Source organism: Polypterus senegalus, chromosome 13, assembly GCF_016835505.1.
Source record: "Polypterus senegalus isolate Bchr_013 chromosome 13, ASM1683550v1, whole genome shotgun sequence".
In the NCBI taxonomy this organism is placed as follows: domain Eukaryota; kingdom Metazoa; phylum Chordata; class Cladistia; order Polypteriformes; family Polypteridae; genus Polypterus; species Polypterus senegalus.
Genome location: NC_053166.1, coordinates 109,183,146 through 109,208,703, shown reverse-complemented (window position 1 = coordinate 109,208,703; position 25,558 = coordinate 109,183,146). Strand labels below are relative to the sequence as shown.

The 25,558-nt window shown below is 39.0% G+C and overlaps 1 protein-coding gene across 1 annotated transcript in view; it reads right to left on the bottom strand.

Annotated features, from left to right (window-relative positions):
* LOC120542211 (synaptopodin) overlaps positions 1–25,558 on the bottom strand; it is a 117,754-nt gene that overhangs the window by 48,534 nt on the left and 43,662 nt on the right. The window contains exon 2 of the mRNA XM_039774506.1: positions 21,071–21,617. Coding sequence (XP_039630440.1) covers positions 21,071–21,518 — 448 coding nt within the window. The 5' untranslated portion in view covers positions 21,519–21,617. The remainder of the gene's footprint in view (positions 1–21,070; positions 21,618–25,558) is intronic.

The window sequence follows — 25,558 nt, the reverse complement described above, 5'->3', positions numbered from 1 at the left end:
AAGAAAATGAATAATAAAATATTTGAAATTGTGTAATTTATAATTATATGGTGCAAGGATTAAGGCTTTGGTTGCAAATGGCATATGCAGATATGAATAAAGGCCCAAGAATAGTTCAGAGTGCTTTGGCTAACCTTCTGCTCAGATGGCTCCAGGTAGATTTTATAGGATATTTCCTGATACCAATGGTAACTCTTGTTGCTAAAGACTTGAAACTACAGTATTAAAAAGGGAAAAAAAAAGATCACTCTAAGCAAGTATGATTTTAGTAAAGAGTCTGAAGAGAATCTGACCTGATGGCTGGCTGGCAAGGAAGTGCTGTAACAGGTAAAAGGAGAAAAGGGATTGGTGTTGTGCTTCTGCCACCTCCCAGACCGAGCTTAGTCAACGTGGAATCACCATTTTATGAATTTTCTCAGTTAGTCTTTCTGCAGGTACCCTTAGTTTCCTCTCATGTTTCAAAGATGCACAAGTAATTCCTGAATCTGAATTGGCCAAGAGTGAATGAGACAGCAAGTGTGCTCTACAATGCACTGACTGCCCAATGTTGGTTCATTTCTTTTGTGTATTGCTTCTGAGATAGGCTTCAGCCCCAGAACACTTTGGATTGAATTAAAACAGGATTAATAATTTATGGAACAATGGCTAATTATGAAATACCAGCAATCACTTAACTTCCTTGGAGATAATCCTGAGTGTGACACAGACTTTGAATTCAATGTTATTATGGTTAAGACTCAGGATGAGTATAATGATCCACTTTACAGTGTTGAGCCACAATAACTCTCGAGTCGGCATTTTGTTGCCACCTAGCGGATACAATAATATCATGCTGCAAAAAATCATAAATATTTTTATACTTGCAAGGAGGCCATCAATGTAGCATGTGGAACTGGTTGCATCTAAATGTGGACAGGGTTAAACCTTTAACTCCACCTTTAATTAAAAGATGTCATGCATTTGGCTCCTGCTGAGCTCAATGCTAAACAGGAAGGATGAAAATGGCATGTTTATGTCGCTTTGTTTACTCAACAGTTGTCATTATTTGAGTCAGATAACCCCCCCACAACCCTAATCTTAACCATAGTGTAACCAGGTACATCATCCTTACAGTAGTTGTAGTCTGACAACTGTCACTACCAGCATACGTAATGGGGTATGAAGCCTGTAGATTAAGAGCGGAGCTAACTGGTTAACTCAACCCATGCTTATCCACACCCCATTCAGCAAGATGCAGTGTGGGGTACTTGGATGCATTCTCCGACTTAATGGAAACTATTTGGTGTGTAACTCATTGATATTTGTGAATGGGGAAGAACCATCAACCAAAGAACACAATGGCAAACGAAAAGCCGTAAAATGAATCACTGTTAAAATCAGGTGATAGTGATGACAATGTGAATTGGTCATCAGACATTGATGCGGACAGTGAAACTGATGCATACAGCACTATGCAGCCAAATCGGCGTGATATGCCTGGTGACTTCTGTTGCATGAAGCTTGACCATGGTGCGACAGTAACTGCATGGCAAAATGGCAAAATGATTGCAATCAAGTGCAAGGACAAGAAAGATATTAGCTCCTAAGGACTGTTCAAAATGCAGCAATAAATAATGTTCTTGTCAGGGGAAATATGGAAGTCACTAAGTCTTACACTTTGGTAGCCTACAATAACTACAATGGGCACATCAATTGTGTGGATCAGGCAACTACCATTCTTCTATTTAATGTTAAAGCAACTAAAAAAATATCAGAAAACTTCTACTATCTTACAGTGTCGGTCTGTGGGTTGGTGGCTGTTTCAAAACATATCACACTGAATGCTGAGAGTATTGGGTGGACAATTATTAAGTAGTTAGAATAACAAGTATTTATGCTATTGTATGTATATTGAAAGGCACCATGGTATGCAAAGAGTGATTCCTAAAATTACTGCATTACCCCACTAAGTAACAGTGATACCTTAAAAGGATGGACCATGTTATGACCCTGCTTGATAAGAGAACTCTCACATGTGACCTGTGTGAGCTACAGGGCTGCATATACTTCATATATTTGACCTGGAACTGCCCTGCAATCCAAGACAGCACAGCAGTACTGTGTGAAGCAATGGGAGAGGAGTAGGCTAAGTTAAACAGTGAACTTAAGAATCAGTCTTTTGGGAGAGCAGAGGAATTGGCATCCCTTCCAAAAGATCAGAATTTAAAACGGAGGTGTTAGGTGAGGCAATGTTACCCCACTGCTCAGTCTCTGGGTGTAGATAGAATTCAGGCGAGCTCTGCTGAAAAGCAAGATTCTGAAAGACTCCCTCGGCTCCACTTAGCTGTTTGCCAGATGAATGATTTCCCAGCCCCGCCTGACCCATCTCTTTCTCTCTCTCTCTGGATCAAGCGGGCATATAGAATAACAGCGGCATTCCACCATGCAGCGCTGAAAGACAGGATTAGCAGCAACTGCCTGCTCCAAGGCTAAACGCTTTAACATCTTCCTCTTGGGAGCATTTTGAATTTTAAAATATACCTACGACTAGTAAATGTGCTTGCTTGTGAATCCCATGTTCTTCAAAACCACATTTAAAAGCAAGGTGACCAAAAGCTTTTTAAAAAGAATTATTCTACTTTTAATTATGGCTTCTGAATGTTTGACAATAGTTTACAGCACAATCAGGCCAGACCATTTTTCTTGTTTAACAGCTCAAACACTTCTAACGATTTTGTAAGTTTGTAAATAAACTGTAAAATAATTTGAAACTCTATCTTCTTGGCTAGCATGATTGCATTGTAGTTAGAACTGCTAACATATAGCTCCAGAATCCTGGCTTTACTTCCAGTCTGGTTACCATTTATGTATTTTACATGGTCTCCCATTTTTTGTGTGAATTTTTCTCCAGGTACACTAGTTTTTCTCCCACACCCCAAACCCATGTGCTTTACGTTAATCGGACCTTACAGACTGTCCCAGTGTGAGTGTGCCCAGTGATGGTCCGGTTCCCTGTTCATTCCAGGTTTCTGTCTTACATCCAGCACTACCTGGATAGGCTCTGCACACCGCAAGTCTAAGCTAGATTAAGTAGGCTTGATTGTGGTAACATTATATAGCTATTATGGATGAACAGATGAATCTATATTTTTTGTCATAACATTTATCAAGAAAAGGGTGCAAAAAAAATAAATAAATAAAATTAACAGTGTAACAGATTTTACTATAATAAAACAATCTTGAAAATGTCTTTGTAACATATGATAATATTCAATATATGTGAAAGGTGCTATATAAAATATTTATTGCGGCATTGTAGAATAAAAAGATAATAAAATACTAATATATTGTAACCTACTAACATGCTGCAGTGAAGCAAACTGGTAGTACATCCTAAGTCACCTGCGACCCTGTATTGGAAGAGACATGTTTGAAAAATAAATGAATACATCAATGATTAATGATAGAAAAATAATGATATAACTATGCTGTCCCTCCTGTTTAATTTAATGGCCCATTAAACCTATAATTAATCAGTGAATTAAGAATGATCATGTCAGACAGACATTCAACTAATGTAAATAAGAATGCATCAAGGCGCCCTAGAAATCTTCCATCCATTAAGTTTAATTCTATTGATTCCTGTAAAGCACTCTTCACTGAGCACTGCGGTTCTTAATTTTCTTGCTCTAGCAAAACCCAGCACCAGCTCTGGACAGCATTATTGTCTATACTTTGGACTGCTCAAGCTGCTCAAAACATGTTTAGACAAAATCCAAGAGGACACAAGGAGAACACACAAGCTCCTCACTGATTAAGCTGGTGTTGTAGCAGCATGACTAAATACTGCACTGTTATGCCCCCTACAAATAAGCATTGTTTGACAATTTTATAACTGGCAAATCAGATCGAGGAAGTGATTATCCTTTTGGCTATTTAAGGTGGGCCAATTTTATCAATTTTCCCCCTGCAGTCTTTGCTAGTTTTTCTGCTTTTTCTTAGTAAAATTACACTTGCTTGGTTTCGAATTCACTGTAATCCAACTGCACAATGGCCATTAGAATTTGAGGGCATGTATGTATGAAGTGTTTAGCTCAAGGACTGAGAGGGGGATTTGAACCTAAAGCTCTTTAGTTTTGCTCCTTTGCCAGCAGGCAAGACCTCCAGTAAAATGAGCTGCCAGATAACATTCTTGCCATTTTTTTGCATCAGTGAAAGGCTATTCATAATGTCTACTTGGATTTTCACTCTTAAAGACTTTGGGTTCCGCATACCTTGTCCTTAGCCATTTGTGACTTTTGTATCACATCCTAGAGGAAATACACACAGCAGTCAATGAAAATCAACATTTACTAATGAAGTGTAAATCAGACCAGTGGGAGGTATGGCCATTTTAGTGTGAATGACTGTGCAGATTCTATGTTAACTTAGAAGATAGGCTAGTAAAAGTTGCGTCCTGGTGTCGGAAGAAATGCACACCTGTCCAGGAAGGAATGCTACGTGATTAATTCTATGTTAGAATCTGCATCGACAGAGAGCGGGTGCCGCCCAGCATGCTTTACAGCCTTCATGAACTGTGGCATGCAGAGCCAACTGGCTCATTCACAACTCACTTACACAGACTCTCCTTTAGACTTCCTGCAATGGGAGTTTCCTTTTAAATGACTCCAAGTGCAGCCTGTGGTTACATTTATTGGGCTGGTTAAAAATGTACTTTATTTTCCGTTGGTTTGTCTAAGGGAGGCTTTTATTTCTGTTTTCCTGAAAACTCCCATATTATTGTTACCATTGTGCTTTACAGACTATTCAATAAGTTCTCTATTTGGGATAATGGATGTCTATCTAGTTTGTGCATATAATTTACAACATTACAGAAATGGTTAGTATGGAAGGTTTAAGGAGTCAGCTCGATCAGTTTATGGAACCGATAGCAGTTCAAGGATAACTCTATCAGTATACACAACCCACCCTAACTTTTTAAACTGGGGGCATCAACTTGGGTTCCTTTGCTTTTTATAATTCATAAGTTTGAGATGCCAGGTATCAAACTCCTGACAGTAGATACTGTAAATATAAACACACATTATACTGTATTTGAGCTGAAAGGAGCTCCTTCTCAAATGTAATAGTTTGTGTAGTTTTATCGATTTCAATGTGCTTGAGATTTCAGTGTGTATTTAGGTATGGTTACCACTGTGACAAAGTGGCTTGACTCTGTGTGCCATACAAATTACTGTTGGGAGCTATGGGACCATATCCAAGCCATTGACATTTACCTATGTTGCTGACACCTTCACCCAAGGTGACTTACAACATCTGAGACACAATTGGTTACATTTCTTTTGTTTTTCCAGTTGGAGCACAGGCAGGTCAAGTGACTTCCTCATGGTCACACAGTGTCAGTAGCAAGATTTAAGCAGGATTTCAAGGTTTGAACTTCAAAGCCTTAGCCACAAACTGCACTGCCTGACATCTACTGTATTTTTCACTTACAGTACAACAATTCAGGTCCTAAGGAACTGGCATCTATCCTGTCAGCAGTAAGGGCAAATTAAGAACAAACTTCATGGGTACCATCATTTATAGGAAACACTCACACTTGGAACTTAGCCAGTAATCAAGCTAAAAATCCATGTGGAAAATCCTGGAGTACATAAAGAAATACCCACAAAGATACAAAGGGGTCATGAAAAATCACAGAGGCCTTTTTGTGATAATGGAAAGGCTTTTACATAAAATAAAGGACATTGTGGTGATGCAGCACTTAGTGTTACCGCCAGGTTCAAATCCTGTACACACATTTATCCAGTGTCTTTAGGTGATTCCATCCTAAATGCATCTAGTTTAGATTCCCTAACAACTCTCAATTGAGAGTGAGAGTGTGCCATGAAATGGACTGAAGTCCCATCTAGAACTGGCTTTTGCAATGTGGCTAATGCTGTCAAGAAAGGATTCACCTCTCTACAACCCATTCAAGCTTGGTTCCTACATTGTGCCCAAAGCTTCCAGGATATATTCAGGTTAAAAAATGGATGGATGAATGGATAGGCAAACTTAAAAAATTTTACATCAAATAAAAATTCACAGTGTTTGGTATATAGGGCACTATATAAAATAAAGACTTCATTTAAATGCATGAGGCTGTCTGCCTCACAGTTCTAGGTAGCAGAGCTTGATTGCTAAGTTGGCCACTGTCTAGTGCTGAGTCTGCATGTTTTCCTGATGTTTCATTTCCTCTCACATCCCAAATATGTTCTTGTTTCTTTCCCTAGCAGGTCTGAACTGGCCCACTGAGAGTGACTGAGTGTGGAGGTGTGCATTTACTGTATGTGCATGTGTGTGTGTGCTCTGTGGTGGACCAGCCTCCTTAGGCTTTGGCTCCCTACAACTAAATGACACAAAAGTGGGACCATAAAATGGATAAATGATCAACTACACTTTGTATAACCATTTTCTAAGATTAAGAGGGCTTCACCACAAAACTTCTGGTTCAAAAAAGAGCTACATATATGGCTTCAGTGGGAGATAGGCCATCGTCTGGGCAATCAATAGTGTGAAGTGCATACAGTAGTTATAGAGTCTTATAAAAGGTAAACCAGGACAGTAGACAGAAGCAATAGAAATTCCATGCAGGGTGGTGGTCATGATCTTTTTCCATGTTTCTTTTTGCTTTTCACTTAGGTGAAAATTTGGGCTTTATTATTGTATATATTAATTTCTGTAAATTCTACATGTTCTTACTAAACTTCAATAAAAGTGTTAAGACAAAACATAAACTCAATGAAATTAGCACTAGAATTACCAGAGCCTACGAGAAAGCTTGTAAATCCGGCCCACCTTAAATCCATTCTCACCTCTCCGTCAGCGTCTTTTGTCCTGTAAATGTGTCGATAAACAGCAAGCAGCCTGGCATCCCATCCCCCCACCCACTGCTGCAGTTCATTTCGCAAAGAAGTTTCTCAGTGTTCAGTGTTTATCTTCAAATGAAGTGCTGGAGCTTTATAGGGTAAAATAGTACATCATCATTTGGAATACATACATTTCATGTGTGTTCCGTGTCAACAACAATCTATGTAAAACGTAGTTAACACAGAAATGTTTTTCATGTTTTAGTAATAATTGAAAAAATGTAGACATGAAATGTATAAGGTGTGAAGCCAGAAACACAAATATGAAATAAACATTTTCACAAAAGGTACAAGTATAACAAAACAAGTGCAGTTTTATTGAAGAATTTAACCAAAGAAAAAAGAAAGCAGGTTACAGTAGGCAGTTGATATGACAGCGTGCGTGGTGCAATGCTAAGAACTGCTGCCTTCCAATCAAGAGGTTGTGGTTTCGATGTCAGCTGCTTCCAAAATTTACCATTTTCAGTAGTGAGCTGCTCTTATTGTTAATATCATAAAATAAAAGCATACATTTGATTTGTGTCTGTAAATTTATAGTTAAAGTGTTTTTTTTTCAGTTTTATTCTCTCACTCAAGTTCAAGCTCCCACACCCCCCGGGATCTGACGCCTTTTTCAGATAAAGACATGGTATAACAAACAAACTTGTTTTGTAAAACCCCCACTTTATTTGAAAACCGTGTCAGATCTCGTGCGCGAATGAGATTGGGAAAAATGTGGACATGGATGTGAGTGGTGTGCGTAACTGAGAGTGACTGTGGATGTCAATTTTTTTATTCAGTTTTATTCTTGAGTGCTCCTGCTCACTCTGAATTAATATGCACCTTCTGATCCATTATGTCAAAGTCGCACTGACAAAAAAGAGAGACTTAGGTATATATGACATTTGGAATAATTCATTTTATGACCTGTATTGTACATTTCGGAAAACGTTGTTGCACTAATGCAACATTATATTCATTTGCATACCTTCATGTGGTTGTAGTTAGTGACTGCGTTTGGTTTTTTGTTCTGATCTTGTTGCTGCATGTTGGTACTTCTTTTGAACTCCAGGAGATGCAGAGGACAGTATAGTACACAGAGGTCAGTTCCACGCTATATACAATCATCAGATTCAAATGTTAACAGTTCCCACACACACCCAAGGACCGTCTTTACCACATGTGCATAAGGTGTGAAGCCTGAAGTCCAAATATCAAAGAAACACTTTCACAAAAAGTACAAGTATAAAAAAGCAAGTGCACTTTTATTCAAGCATATAAACGAAGAAAAAAGAAAGCAGGTTACGGTAGATGGTTAGCATATTGCAATGCTAAGAACTGCTGACTACCAATCAAGAGCTTCTCGGTTCAATGCTGGCAGCTTCTCAAGTTTACCATTTGAGTAGAGAGCTGCTATTATTGTTAATATTATACAATAAAAACATACATTTGATTTGCGTCTGTAACAGCCGCTGTAAATTTATCATGCTTGTCAAAGTTAGCATTTTTTAATTCAGTTTTATTCTCTCAGTTGCATTCACGCTTGCCCCGATCTGACCCTGTTGTTTTCAAATAAAGACACACTATAACACAGGTGAACTCAGATCGGAGAAAGAGAACAGAAGCCCTCTCTGCAAGAACCATCCACTCACATATAAGAACAATGCAGCTGCACCAGATGTAAAGGTGACAGATGGCACTGTCTGGATACAGAATAAAGTCCGACATCATCCTGCCAATCACCTGTCCTTCAAATAAACAGCACGGCTTACAGAGCTTGCCAACGCTACACCGTCCAGATCTAAACACTAGCATGGTGTATGTGCCCAAAAAAGTCTAACTGCATACTTGTACCATTGCTCGCATACTAAAGTGTCAGGAGGTATTTTTCATGGCATTACACATGTAATTTGTGAGCATGCCCTTGACGATCAAACAGAGGAAGCTCTGCAGTATACTTGTGACTTTACGCTGTAGGAAGATAAGTAAATAAATCAAGATAAGTAACATTCGATCTGGCTTTTATATAATTAACATATAAATGCTTCTTATGTAAAGACCATCACAAAGCATAATCACAAACATGAGTTTCTACGATACGTTGGCGAGCTCTGTAAGCCATGCTGTTTCTTTGAAGGACAGGTGATTGGCAGGATGACGCTGGACTTTGTCCTATATCCAAACGGTGCCATCTTTCGCCTTTTTGCCTCGTGCAGCTGTGTTGTTCTTATATGTGAGAGGACGTTTCTTGCAGGGAGGGCTTCTGTTCTCTTTCTCCGAACTGAGTTCACCTCTGTTATAGCGCGTCTTTATTTGAAAACAGCCGTGTCAGATCATGGCGAGCATGAACGTGACTCAGAGAATAAAACTGAATAAAAAAAAAAACGCTAACCTTTACAAGTACCATACATTTACACCGTCTGTTACAGACTAAAATCAAATGTATACTTTTATTGTATAACTAGACATTAAGCCCGTTACAATAACGGGCGCTAGAACAGTAGTGCATAAACATTAGTAGGAACAGTCTATATTAAATGGTAAGGGACCTTGTATGTGGCTGTAATATGCGTCACTGTATTGTGTGCCTTTAATTTTCTCTCTCAGTAATACTGGTTTGTATTTCTGTAAAATACCTGTAATTTTGTCGGAAAGTAATACAGTGGAACCGAAGTAATTTCCCCCATAGGACTGTATGTAAATACAATTAATCCGTTCCAGATCATATGAACTGTATGTAAATATATATTTTTTAAGATTTTAAGCACAAATATAGTTAATTACACCATTGAATGCACAGCGTAATGGTAAACTAAATGTAAAAACATTGAATAACACTGAGAAAACCTTGAACAACAGAGAAAACTAACACTGCAAGAGTTCACACTATAGCCTTACGACCCGCTCGCTAAAAACACCTTTTTAATGAGTTTTAAGCACAGGAAAAAAAATGAACATTTGAAAAAGCCATAATCTAATAAACAACCAAGAAAAGCAACATTGCAACAATGCACGCGTGCGCCTGTTTGTGTGTGCGTGCGTGTCTGTCTCTGTAGCGGGCCTGCTGTGTGTGTGTGAGTGTCTGTCCCCTATGCGGGCCTGCTGTTGTTTGTGTGTGTGTGTGTGTCTCTCTGTCGGGCGGGTGGATGTGCGCGTCCTTCCGTCTCTCTCGTGGGCCTGCCTGCGTGCGCGCATGCGTGCCTATCTCTCGTGCACGTGTGCGTGTCTGTCCGTCTCTCGCGTGGGCCTGCCTGCCTGCGTGCGCTAGTGCGTGCGTGCCTCTCTCTCATGCGCGCATGCGTGTCTGTCCGTCTCTCGCAAGGGCCTGCCTGCCTGCGTGCGCTAGTGCGTGCGTGCCTCTCCCTCGTGCGCGAATGCGTGTCTGTCCGTCTCTTGCAAGGGCCTGCCTGCGCGCGTGTGTGCGTGTGTGTGTTCGCGTGCATGTCTGTCTGTCTCTTGGGCGGGCCTGCGTGTCTGTCTGTCGCGCGCACGCACCTGTGTATATCTCTCTCTCTGCACGCACAGGAAGAGACTGAACATGTGCCGTGTGGCCCCACGCATGCGCACTTCACCAGAAGACACACACACACGGACACTGGACGCACACAAGGGTTTTATTAAAGAGGATGATAGTAACAATAAGAACAGCTCACTACTCAAAATGTTTATTTTGGGAGACGTTGTTCTATTATACTTGTATCTTTTGTGGAAGTGCTTATTTGATATTTGGACTTCAGTCTTTACACATTATACACCTCATGTCTACATTTTGTCATTAGTACTAAAACATGGAAAAAGTTTGTCTTTTAGGTATGTGTTCAACATTTCTATCATCCTACACTTACACAGATCTTTGTGGACATGGAACACACGTGAAATGCATGTGTTCGGAATAACAATATATTTTTTTAGCCTAGGTACCTGACTTACTGATAAACAAGGTTTCATTTGGGAGAGGTTTTTGCAGTTTCTCCAGCGGTGGGCGGGGATGGTTAAGCAGGCTGCTTGCTGCTTGGAATTATCGGTACATTTACAAAACAAAAGACACTGAATGGAGATGTGCAAGTGGATTTAAGGTGGGCTGGATTTACGAGTTTTCTCGTAAGCTTTGGTAATTCTAGTGTTAGTTAACTAATTTTAGTGTGATGTCCAGCCTAGTCACTATACATGACCAGTTTGTATGGTCTACCTGTGTACATGGTGGCCTTCTCCAGTACTGTGGTTTTTTTTTCATATTCTAAAGGCATGTAGATTACATTTGCTGGGGACTCATAAATTTGCCCTAGTGTGGTTTGGGTGAGTGTGCCCTGGTATCTCACTCAGGGTTCATTCTGGCCTTGTGACTATTACTGTGAAGACTGGCTAAACATGCCTTACATGGGTGCAGTATGACAGTCTATGGTTTTATATCATGTATAATTAGATCTTTTTTTCCCTGATTGTCTTGAATAACATAACATTCCCTGATGTACTTAGTCCAATTCAGGATTATGAAGGTCCGAACCTATCCCTGCAATACCAGGCACATGGCAGGAAACGGTCTGGATAGGGTTCCAGTCCATCACATGACAAACTCCTGCACTTATTCATGCCCAGTCTCACACAGGACCAATTAACTTAGCACACACACCTCTTTGGGGACTTTGGATAAAAACAGGAGCACACAGAGGAAGACACACACACATATAGAGGGACTGCACAAATTCCACATGAACAACAGCCACTCACAAAGTTCAAACCCATGCTGTGCTAACAGCTGCATCACTCTTGTCTTCCATATACAGGCTTGAATATGTGCAATAAATCATTATAGAATATCCATGTTTTTTTAATATTCAGTATGTGGACTCCATGCTTTAGTTTGCACGCACCAGTGTGTGTGTGTGTGTTTGTGTGACAAGTCTTGAAGCTTTAAACTTTAGAGCTGTAATCCTATTGTATATTTCACTTCTAATCCGGGGAGTGTGCTTATTTCTCCTAAATGTCGCTCCTAACTGTGAGCAGCTGCTCATCATCAAGGGCACTGTTGGATCTTGCTTAGCATCGCCGTCTGATGAGTAAATCCAGCTGTAGATTTCTTTACATGATGGCTTTGTAACTTTTTAATAACTGTACACAGGAAAAAGAGCAGCGACATTTATAGTTTTCACATATCATGAATACTGCAGCATTGGACTTGCATTCTGTGTTTTAAATTATCTTAATGTTTAGAACGTCTCTGTCTGGGATTAAAAAAGTGAAAGAGCAAAGAGCGGCTTCAGCGCCTTGTCTTGGAATGCTGACAGATAATGAAAGCTGCTGATTAAAAGGATGTGTGTTGAATCATCTCAGGCTGGGCAGTTTCTTACATGTTGACAAAAATAAATTCAATTTGCTTGTTCAAAGTCCTTAACATTTTTCTTATTATAGTCAGTCTACAATGTGAGAAAAAAAACGGAAAAAATATTGCCTTTTTGTTCTTTGGGAATGTAAAACCCATTGCTATACTGCATTTTCTTAACAGTTTACAGTATATGGAAATACGAGACGCAAGGGATCTTCATGGAAGGGAGAGTGAATTCCAGGCCTGGGGGGCTGTGCTGTCTTCTGGTTTTCACTCAACCTGAACATTTAGTTAACTTAATTGCCTTCATTATTGGACTAATTGGATACATCTGATACTTTCCAGGAGCCTCACATATCTAAATATTCTGTACAACAAGTCATTTGGTACATTAAAAAAGGGAAAAATTGCTAGTTAGACATATTCAAACAAATAAGAAGCAATCAGTGGTGCAGGGGTTAACAGTGCTGCTTCACAGTTTTGTATTACAGGGATCAGGTCCCAGTCTGGTCACTATCTGTATGGAGTTTGCTCAAACTCTGCATGTCTGCATGGATTCTTCTCCTGCGTATCACAAAAACATGTCAGGATTATTACTGACTCTAAATTGTTCCAGTATGTGTGAGTGCATGTACCCCCTGTGATGAATCAACACCTGGGTTGAGAATTATTCCTTATTTTGCAGACCCTGTGAACTATAAACTAAACCAGTAAATGAATATTAAAAATGTTGCCTTTCATAATTTTGACTTCAGACAGTTACTCCAAACCACTCCAAAAATCTGACTGGTCTTTCTAAATTATTTGCAGTATACTTATTATTAATGCATTATGAGTACCACTGGGTAATAAATCCATCTATCCATTATCCAACCAGCTCTATCCTAACTACAGGGTCACGGGGGTCTGTTGGAGCCAATCCCAGCTAACACAGGGCACAAGGCAGGAAACAAACCCCGGCATGGCGCCAGCCCACCGCAGGGCACACACACACCAAGCACACACTAGGGACAATTTAGGACCACCTAACCTGTGTGTCTGTGGACTGTGGGAGGAAACCGGAGCACCCGGAGGAAACCCACGCAGACACAGGGAGAACATGCAAACTCCACGCAGGGAGGACCTGGGAAGCGAACCTGGTTTTCTTAACTGTGAGGTAGCAGAGATACCCACGGCGCCACCATGCCGCCCCACTGGGTAATAAATAATTTGTTAAAATGTAGTTATAATATCGGTATACCACTTGCTTATAAATTAATTCTTTTAAACTCCTTTACTAACTACAAAAACCTAAGGCTAGAAGCTTATGTCTTGTGATAAGCTTTTCTGTCACCAGCAATTAAATTTAAAAGACTTCATGAGTAGCTTTCATTTTCCCTCTAGCTCTGGAATGGGTTGATTTGTTTTAGGGTGACTTCTGGCAGGGCTCCTCAACACAAAAGGCTGATGGGTGACCTTGCTTCTTGATTTTCACTAAGGCTACTTAATAACGGGGAGAATACAAATCTGGGGGCAGCTTGGTGGCCAAAGCACAAGCTGAGCACCAGAAATGGTTGTAGCTGATTCAGTTGATTTAATTTTAAGAATAATTGTGACTGAAAATAGAAAAGGAAAATTGTTGTCAACTTGAAAAAATAATAACATAGAGATGAAGCATCTCACTACAATTCATAAAACTGCTGAGTCAACACACTTTAAGCTAACATAACTGTTAATATATTAGATTTTACATTTAAAGAGTTTACTAAAGACTTCATAAGAATAATGCCTTTTACTACTTGACAAAACCAACACAAAAATGGAGAAGGCAGAATGGCACGAAAGCGTTACAGCTATACTACTCCAATAAATTATCAGCTCAGCGTGAATGAAGTTTCCTGAACCTAATGGTGTCCCTCACTCCTCTTGTGTACAAAAATGTGGCAAAATCAAAACAATGGGTAAAGCATGTGACCTATGACTTACATTTTCACCACAGACTCTGTGATGTCACTGGGATTTAAACGTGTGTACTGCTGGAGGCAATTTTCCCCATCTAATTTTTGACGCAGAGTGATTAGCGAAAGAAGGGTCAAGAAGAGAATTAGGTCTCATAGAAGAAGAAAAAATGGGCTTGGGGTTAAAAATCCATTCATTGGAGAAAATTACTAAGAAATTTGGTTAATGAATAAATTTGAAAAAATCTGCACAGTGCTAACTGGGAAGCCTAATATTACATGCTGTACATGCTTTACAATCTAATGAGTGAGTTTTATAGGAGCAGAATCATTAGTCTTAGCGCGGCCAAGTGTCCAGTCAAATATATAATGGCACATGTTGACCATATTGATGTGACAGCTGAACAGTGCAGGAAACCTCCCATGCCTGTCTAGAATGGTGTGGGAAGACCACAGGAATAACACTGTAGGAGGACAAGCAGAGTAAACAGCAGGCTACCACAGTACAGTACATATGTCAACATTTTCCATCTTTCATGAGTAGCAAGAACATGCTGCTAACTAAGGGCTTACCAAGAACTCGCAGAGGTGAGACTCCAATTACAATGTCCATTACAAAATCTGCTATGGGATGATCACCATCACTTACTGCTTCAAAGCCGGCCTTGGACTTGACTATTGGACTGCCTAGAGTTGGTATCAGGACATCTTCAGGAAGAAGTCTTTATTCTAGCTTGGGAAAGACAACTATTGGATTTGCACAGTGAAATTACAAAGTTTGTGGTGCAAGTCAGACAATGCTCCTGAATGGTACATATCTTAAACAGTAGGTATCATGGTGATTATTTTTGTCACACAATGTTGCTATCTCACCTGCTATCTTTTAACAGTGAGACTCTCTCAGCCCGCATAAGGTTTCCATCTCCTGTGTTTGCCTATGTCACAATATTAGCATTCCCTAACAAGCTGGGATTTTTCTCCAATAAAACCGATGTGGGGGCATTTAGAAAGGCCACCTACAGTATGCTTCTGACCCTCCATGGACAATATATTTCCTCTTGGAAGAGAATCAACATAATATTTGCTTTGAGGTGCAGTGAGGTTTTCAATTTACTTCTTTTATGACTTTGATGCCCTGACATGTAGCCCTTATAGTTGTGAGTTAAGTTTGACCCAAAGTCTACAACCCATTCTAGACCAATACATAATTCCTTTGATTCTTACACATATGCAACCTATGTATTATCTCTGGTTTCACACAAACAGGACCACTGCTTCTTGGGTGCCACCAAATACTCAAATATTCATATTACATTATTAAACATCCATCTATCCATCCATTATCCAACCTGCTATATCCTAACTACAGGGTCATGGGGGTCTGCTGGAGCCAATCCCAGCCAACACAGGGTGCAAGACAGGAAACAAACCCCAGGCAGGGTTCCAGTCCAGTGCAGATTATTAAACATCATAAGCACAATTATTAAAAAAAATATTAGAATTATTAACAAGCTGTAATCTGGAAAATGTAACACTGATGTATCTGTGTGCCATTATATCTTAACAACTTACATTGTAAACCTGTTGCTCCATTTTAGTGATTACTACTTACATACCGTATAAATTCTTCATTATTTATCTACAGGACATATTTACCCAGAATCATTATAGTACAAATCACTGATCCACTATTCCACTTAGTCCATTTTGGGACACAACAACTCAAAGTTTGAAAATCTTTTGCCACAAAACGAGAAACAATGCAGGCTAAGATGTCTGTCAATTGCAGGGAATACTCATACACATGCCCAGGCCAATGTATAGTCAGCAATGGCTGAATAAAATAGAGTACCTGGAGAAAATCTATGTGATCACAAGTAGAACATGAACACTCAAAACAGACAATGACAAGGCCAGGCTTAAATCCTTTTCTTTGGAACAGTAGTAATGGCTGAGCCAACTAGGCCAAATAAGTTGAGTGAATACTAAAAAACGGACTCTGTTTGAAACACAAGTATATTAAGACTGAGAAGCAATATTTGCAAGATGTAGCGTCCCCTTGACTGGTCAGTAAAAGCTATTTGCATGTTTTTTCATTTATGTTTAAATTCCTTATCAACCACTGCATTTTTTACATTTGTTTGCTTTTTTTTCTAGTAATAAAAGGCACTGCAGGGAAATGTATTATACTGTGTATCTTTAGTGAGAAGTCAAGCAAAATGACACCTTTTATTGGCTAACTACAAAGATTACAATATGCAAGCTTTCGAGGCAACTCAGTCCCCTTCTTCAGGCAAGATGTGCATCTTTTAAAATATTTACACAAAAGGATTAAAAACAATGTGACTGATTATTTGTAACATTGCAGATAATGAAATCTACTGTTATATTTAAAGTGGTTTGGGTCCATTTGTTGTCTGATGTCCGGTGTAATTAAAAGATAAAGACTTTTGTCTGTTGTTGTCAGACACATGCTTCTCGGATGACTTAGTGGGGAGGGGTGTCTGGCAATTGCTCATTTAGTAAAATGTAATGCTTCCCGCCAATCCCTTCATGTTTTATTTTTGGTTGGACAGATTCTGTCTCACCACAGTCATGCAAAGAATGTATATGGTTCTGTTTGTTTTCCGTACTGTTATTTAATTAAAAGTTAAAGACCACACCAGAAATCACTTTTGTTGCACTTTTGCTTATGCACACACAGACAGTATACAAATAGCAAAAGTATAAGATGGCTGTCCTTAACTCTGTCTGCTCTAAAACAACAGTCTGACTTACCCAGCTCCAAAACAATCATTTTTCACTCTTTATATCAATTCATTTTTATGTCCAATTCATTATAACTTGGCTTCCTGAGACAATTGCAAAGTGTATAATTTTAGCAGTTGCCCCAAGTGTGAAGATGGCTATACAGAGTGCTTTCACCTCATGGATATAGCCAATACATTTTTTTTGTTTAGGTGCTCTAGTTTGATTACATCTGAGGCTAGAAATATGTCCCAGCAATGATTTTTTTTAATCTATTCACACTCAGACAAAGACAGAAAACACCACAAAGTTATATCCTCCACAACGTTAGCAACAGTGTAGATGCCAAACCCGAGACTTTAACCTGGTCACCTCCATCTCATTTTGGCGTTATGCTAATACTGAACATTCTATCCTCAGGATACCTTTTAAATTCAAGTCTTCAATCCTGGGGTTATCACATCCTAGTGTCTATCTATTATTTAATGAAGCCTTAGGACTCCTACATTTTTCCACTTGCTGCCATTGGTTACTTATGTTTATTTTTTTCTTTACTAGTATGACTCCCAATGGACCTTTAGCTGCCCTTTATTCCTCAGGGAGGCTTAATTTCCTTTTTCACATCCTAAGGAGGAGACCCTGGGATCAGCCTCTCATTGCATTTTGCGTCACAGGCAGCTCTGTGCTTTGCATTTAGTTAAATAAGTATTTCAGTTTATCTCTCATCAGGAAAACAGTCAAATGCTTCCAAATAAAGCATGACTGAATGGCACAAACTAAAGAAAACAATGATTTTTCACTTATAATGGAGATGGCATATAAAGCTGTGCAACTCCAAGTTAAAGAGATGTGGGCCATTTACCTGAGCAGTTCTCAAAAGCCCTGCCAATAGCAGGTGGTCAAATGGCGAAGTGTCCTCTTTACAGTATGGCCTGGGTGCTGGTAGTAATTGTTCTTCCATTATACCTAATTTCTTTTTGAGATGTTAGTTAGACTGAAGTGTGTATAGAGTATGAAATCCATAAAGGTGTGCATTTTCTTTTTTGCAAGAAATCGGGACTAATGCAGGTATGCTGTCTTTTTAATCCAAGCATTAATTACAATCATTACCTTCTTAAATGCCTTGATAGTGTATTTTGCCTAATTGCTGTGCATTTAAAATGCACGTTAAAGTACCGTCCTTTCAAACAACAATTGAAGGGAAATGATATAATACAGTTTGGATGACTATACCTTTGAAGATGTAATCCATGTATGCACAGAAAACAAATAGTTTTGTTTAAGATTTTATACTTTTCAGATACTTCTGAGTCTATTAGTGTCAATGCAGAGCAAAAACAGAAAAGTTATCACTTGCTTATGAATACATTTTCAGTATACCTCCATATCTAAATTACAGTCATATCATTGCTGAAATTCACCTTATCAACGGTAGCTAACTCTCAAATACACCTCTTTCCACTGGATTAATCTTGTTGCTCACCTCAGATTCGGAATCTGCATGGTTGACTGGGAAATCACTCAGGGAATTTTTATGTCCCAATTAAGTTTTATGCAGTCAGCCTCCTTGGGTTGCTTGATAATTGTGGAGATTGCTTGTTCTAACTCCAGAATAACAAACCACCATCTTTTAGCGAGGGCAGTGTCTTCAGTTGTCATTCAGTTGTCATTTAACAGATGCTAATACACTCTGCATTTATGCCAGGGGGTTTATTCAGTCACTTAATTACAGACTATACTAACTTCTATGCCAATAGTATTGTACTCTTAAAAACAAGGTGCATCGTTCCAAACAGCAAGCTCTAAGAAACTAAAAATGTCCACTCAATTACAAGAACAGTGTTCAAATATGTGGACAAAGGGGCTCTGAAAAGCTTATAGAAAGTGCTGAAGAAAATGCTGAGTGAAGGGAAGGAAGATAGAAAAGCTGATAGAGAAAATGAACTTTCTCAGAATAACACGAAAGATGTTTGGAATGGACTGGACATAATTACTGAACTCAGGCAATCCAGGACTTGGGTGCTGGAGGCACACGTGGTTCTAAATGGATTTTCCTTATAACTGGTACCTTCTTCTGTTATGTCCAATGATGAATCCACCAATAGTTGGGCTGTCCATAACTTATGACCAAGTGAGGAGACAAAAGAGAAGGCTGCACATAGAAAAAGACCAGATGAAGTTAGCTTTCAAGTACTTAATTCCTGCGCTGAGAAACTCTGTGGAATCTTTTGTTACCTGTTCAGCCTGCCATTAAGGCTCCAGAAAGTGCTGCTGCCATGGAAAGCATCCTGTACTGTTCCAATTCCAAAGAAAGCAGGCACCTATTCACCTAATGACTAAAAATAGGTCACACATCATGAAGACCTTCTTGTGAAAGACCACTTGGACCCAATACAGTCAGTCTATCAGACAAAGATTGGAGTGTAAGATGCAATTATCTGTCTGCTCCACAAGGCTTATATCCATCTGGTCAAAGCTGGCAGCACTGTGAGGATTGTGCAATTCATCAGTACATTCAATAGCATCTAGTCATCCCAGTTAAGGGGTGAGCTTAGACTTATGCAGGTGGATAAGCCTGTGGTGTCCTGAACTATCTGTCGGCACACCACAGTTTGTAAGGTTCAAAGCCTGTATCTCTGATGTGGATGTGAACAACACTGGAACACCACAAGTAACTGTCCTGTCACCTTTTTTGTTTATCCTCTACACCTCGAACTATAAATATAAGAAAAGGTCATGTCACTTGCACAATGTCTCTAATGATTGGGGTATATGGACAGGTGAGGTGAGACAATATATAGTAGTCAGGTTGAGAACTTTGCTTCTTGGTGCAGAAAGAATGGTCTGCAACTCAGCATCAGCAAAACCAAGAAACTGTTTTGAGTTTTTCTGTGCCAAAGAACCTCTGCCTTGGGGGTCCGCATCAATGACAATCTAGATTAGTCTAGTATCACATAGGAACTATATAAGAATGTTTTCCTTCAGTGTAGGTAATGACATCTTTTACAGCTCTGTGATAGCCAGTGTGCTCTTCTACACTGCAGTGTTCTGTGCCAGACACTTCAAGAGAGGCCCACCGAATCAACAAGCTGATTAATAAAACAGGTAAAGTTAAGGGACACATTCTTGAAGATGTTTTTTCTTCTTTTCTTTAATACTTGTATGTTGTGCTGTACATTGTTGCTGTTGTTTGTTATATTTCTTAAGCTTCTTGAAAAAGCTAAAATTCACCTTGGAACAAATAAAGTGCTATCTATCTATCTATCTATCTATCTATCTATCTATCTATCTATCTATCTAATCTGTTTTTCTATTTTATTCACTTAACGATACCAAAAAAAGAAAACAATATTATAACTGACTTATGTGTCACAGTGAGTACATGACAGCTTTAATGCTGGGGTCTCTGACTGAGCTAAAGTACTGGTGGATTGCAATGCCCTCAGGTTTCTGCCGCTACCAGTTTTATAATTGAGAGCTCATTCATGCCACTATTTTTACTTTATTTAATCGTATGGCTTGGAAGTGTAAAGCAAGTTTCATTAACAGTGCTACCTGACTACACATTTAAAAAGTGTCTGGAATGAAAACCAGATTTTGAGACCCCTGATTTATATGTAGTTGTTCAAAGTCTGTTGGTATTTACCTTTAAATTTTGCACGTCTGACAACAATTGTAGTTAAATATTTGGTTACAAGTTTCGCTAAGTGGGTAGATAAACGAACATGTGGATTTATACTGCAGTAAACACAAGGCGTTTGCAGCTGATGAGTTAATGTTTAGTTTCTAAAGTAGCAGAGGAACCGCTGCGGGGTTGTAGACTCAGCTGTTCAGTTGCGTGTTTGCTGAACTAATCTCTTAATCGCCCACTTTATAAAAACTGCATCAAGCTACTAATCGTGAAAGACGCTACATGAAAATTAAGACTAATTTCTACTTTAAAACCACTTTTGAAATACATATGCACGCCAGTGATCTATTTACTTTTTTTTTACTCTATTGTTAACGTTAAAATGAGCGTGCACATCACTGTGAGTTTCATTCACCTGATATAAGACACGGATAGCTTTGATGGTCAACACATAACTGCACCGTTTACGATAAAACATGAATTCCCTGCATAGTTATGCCAATTCCTTATTTAGTTTTAACAAATAGATGCGCATATGGTTAAAAGAGTAAAGAAAAGAAATTACTTGTTTTTCTGCTCCGAGTTGCGCCGGCAATGACCACAGGCTTCACTTTGTATACTTTCCACTCCGCAGGCGATTCTGTTCTGTCTGTCTCTGTCGCAGTGGACGTTGGTACCAGACAGCCGGCTAAGCCTTCTTTACGCTCTCCGGAATTTCTGGGTGAAAATGAACTTCTCGATAAAGAGCTATCTTCAAGGCTCATGCCGCGTGCCACCCTCTGTCGCATCCCTCGCGCCTCGCATGCCTTGTCTTCACCTCGCAACTGAGTCGTAGACATCGTGCAGTTCTTGACAACTGAACTTTGATTTTCGATAGCTGCTGTTGCGCTGAGTCTATCGCTCTCGGCGCTGGTAGGCAGGCATCCGTCTGCAGCACTGCTGCCTAATTCACACGATCCTTTTGCTCCGCTCTCCTGCCCCTGGGACTCAGGATATTGGCTGACTTTCAGCATCGCAAAGCGCTGGTAATAGAGATAACTCGATAGAGTTATGTTTTTTATTAGAGGTTCCTTCAGTTCTCTTCTGTTACTTGTGAGATATCTTAATCCATCCTAGCCAATAAAAAGAAAACATACATCATTTCAGACTTCTTTCTTTTTTCTTTGAAGATGTTTGCTGTTAAAATAAAAATACACGTTTAAGAATTCCTGGAATATCTTTTTGGAGCTTAGCAGCTTAATTGAGTAGTCCAGTCCGCATCAATTGCGTGTCGAAACTTTGGGTGAGTCGCGCTACACCTCAAAATTAAAACGTTGGACAGATGCAGGTATCTCTTCTGGATAGTTTTGAGTTCCGAGTTGTAAACAATGTAGTATTCATGTGTTAAGATGTTACACAGCTAAAACCAGTAAATTACAACGTTGTTCACTTACAGTTCTTCACCTTTGACATTTTAGAGTTTTAACACAACCATACGTTCGTGTTTAGAATAAATGCTTCCGTGACCACGGAATGGAGCGAATTACACTCCTCTCTTTTATCATAACCATCTCCAAATCAGTGATACCTATTTGAAGCCGAATGCTTTTAGACAATGGAATGCGGCGCTTTGCAGTTCAGGTCTCCACTCGTGTCTCACTCGCACCTTATTTTACTTCGATTATCTGTATGTCTCTGTGAATGCAGTTCCTTGGGATGACATTTTCAACACTCATGGACGATCACTTGGATTTTCTGCATGTACGATGAGTACGTGTCTCTGGAACTTCTAAGGTATCTGACATAGGGGTTGTTATATGCGAGCAATGCACTTTATAAACACAGCCAGATCTATTGGTCAAATCACCCCCATATGCTGGTAAAAATACTTTAAAGTTGTCCCATGCCTTTGGATTCAGCTGTTTAGGATTCACTTGGGCCTTAAGGAAGAGTTTAGCAAAATCTCCTTTCCTGTTTATTTTGATAAAATTATTTATATTTGTTTATTGTCTGAGTTCAGAGGGGAGTTTTTTTGTTACTGTGCCATGTTTCCACAATATGAGGCATTAAGCTCCTTGGCAGCATATCAAAGGAAGTAAGCTTCAGGAGGACTGATGAGGCTGACAAAGGTTCTTCCAGCTCCAGAACATTACCCTGCCTCCTGGCTCTGGATCATCTCAGAAGATGCCTTACTTTCTTGTTATCTTTCCTCATACATCTGAAACGTTTAGTTTTGCAATAAAGAAGACATGTTCTTGCAGTCATTTTTTGATTTGTAGCTAACAACTTAAACAATCAATGCAGGCAAATTTTAGAAAAATGATGAGGTGAATAACATAAAGGAAGGCCTTGCTAAGGATCAGGGAAATTATGTTCTCAGCATTTCGGTTAAAAATCTTTTAGTCTTCGTTGCAGTAACTTTGTATAAAGTTTCTACATGTTGAAACTTTCATGATGTTGTGAATCACAGCAAGAAAAGAAGAATAATAATAAGAAGAAATCCTTAGCCTTGTGTGAAGCATTACGTTTTCATTGTTGTATTTCCAAGTGTATCTGGGGATATTCAAGTGAAAAAAGCGTTGTGGTGTTTGGAATATTCCAACTTGAAAATGAATATCTGATGTTTAAAAATATGTGTCTATGGAAAGATCTTCATCCTGAATTCATCAATCAAGCAAGTAAAGCCTCTGGAAAAAAAAAAAACAAACAAAAATACAGCAGATTATTAATGACTTTATCCCTTTATTGGCTACAGATAATCAAACATATGCTCGAAACATATGTGTTACTATTGTAATTATAGACTTGATGTACCTGGGTCTAGAAAATGGCTCAATATTATTGTTAACTATTTGAGTTAACTTAACAATGTCTCATTAAAATGAGGATATTGACCAACAAGGAAAACATTCAGTATGATTGTATTTTTACAAGTACAATGTCTTGGAAGAATATAGATCACTAATACAGATTGTGACAAACAATCTATGAGCATCTAGAATTCTACAGGAGGGATATAGTGGCATTCCTTCATGAGAAGGTCAGTCATCTCATATACCCATAGTGAAAGCAGAAAATTCTACATTAGGCATTAATCCAGGTTTTCTGAGAATGCTTGTCTGGTTTCATATTTTGTGTCATAAGGACCACTGCATGTGGATAATTTAACTGTCATGTTAACCAAATCTTTTTAGAAAGTGAGGGAGCATACTCTAATCGTCCTAGATAATGTTTTTTTAGGGGTCATAAAGGAAGTATTTCAGCACTAGGTGAAGGTGACCACACAAAATCAATAGAGACATAAGTATTGTTCTTGCCCTCATGGATATGAGTGTACTCAAACTGTACCTAAAAATACACTACCATTGTAGAAGGTCCCAGGACCCTTTGTCATTGAAAACAAGCACTGTTAGTTTCTGTTCATGTGGAAAGCCACAGCATGTAGAGAACATAGTAAAGGGAAATTCATCTGACCACATCCCATTTTCCTGTGCTTGACAGTCCATTATCTGTTGGTTGCAGCTTGACTATGCTAACCCAACATTTAAAGATTATGACCATCCAGTCTGTAAAAAAAACACTATATTTATTTTTACATTTAACAGATTTTTATTTTCATCATTGGTTAGTTTTTTTCTATGAAGTTAAAGGTCATGGATTAAGACTCTCATACGTAAAACCTGCATACTCTCAGAAAAGTGTGTAAGCCATTCCTTATACAAAAGGTGAGATTTATAATCTAATTTAAAACACAAACTTGACTTGGAGACTGTTAACAGCTACACTAAGTTTTGACCACCTGTAAGTCCAAGGCAGTCTTTCTTTGGTGATGTTATTTTAGTGACTTCAGGCGGCAGGACAATGAAGTGAACAGACAATCTCATTTCATTACACATTTCAATGATGTGTCAGTCGCATTCTGATGTTTTTGAACAAATTATATCACAGATAATTAACACATTCTCTCAATACAACTGTATTCAGTGTTGGTAATAATGCTTAATTCCTTTGCCTAATATTAATTGCTTTTAGTGTTTAGCTGCTCTGTTTTGTCAATAAAAAGGGTGTGCTGTGTGTTGTGAAGCATAACTGGCAAAGGCAGCACTTGGTCTTTTGGAGGAAATCACCAATAGCAAGCTAAGGCAAGTTTTCGGGGATCACAACAATCTTTGGCTCATAATAACAATTATAAGCCTATTAGACTTCCTAGAGCTGTCCTCTTAGAATGCTCTTCTGATTTGGAGCCTACATTACAGAGACCATCACACAGAAATCATGCATTCTATTACAGGTTTTAACAACTGTAAAATACTGGTGTCATGTACTTTTTGTGATGAACTGGCTGACCAGTCAGGAATCTCACAGTCATCACTAAGCTGACTCACATGATGTGTATGGGATGTTATAAGATCCTACCAAAATACATGCAATATGCTTATTTTCTGAGTGATGAAGCACAAGGTCCTAAGGCAATTAGTAATGATGGCTGATTTTCCTAATGTAACTAATACAACTGACTGCACACATGTTATAGTAAAGACACCATCACATAATGATTTTGCTTTTGTTAACAGAAAGCACTTTCATTCAAATAACGTACAACTAATATGTTATGCTCAAATGTGTATGACTAATGTTGTTGTGCAGTTATCCCCATGATTTATTTATTTTATCAAACTGTGATGAGGGTTATGCTTTTTGTGATATATAAGTCTAATTGGTAGGACTGCAGTTAAACTTAGTACTTTACAAACAACTTGTAAAATCTTTCTTTCAAGTGATAGTGGTGGTGATACCTGGGTAACTCTAGTCTTAGTATCTTCTTGAACCCGAGACATTGATGATCATAAAATAGTGCAATGGAGACCCAGAACAACAAGGTAGGTGTAAAGTGCATTGTGCAAGTGTAAAACCAAAGGGTTTTCCGTTTCTATTCCCTGAACCTCAGTGCCTTTCTTCGTCACCCCACTCATCCATCGTGTCTCCACAGCTGGGTTGAGATGCTGGCATGCACAGTCAACAGGAGCGACCGTACCCTAATGCCATTCCTATTGCTCACCATGGGTCTGCCTCC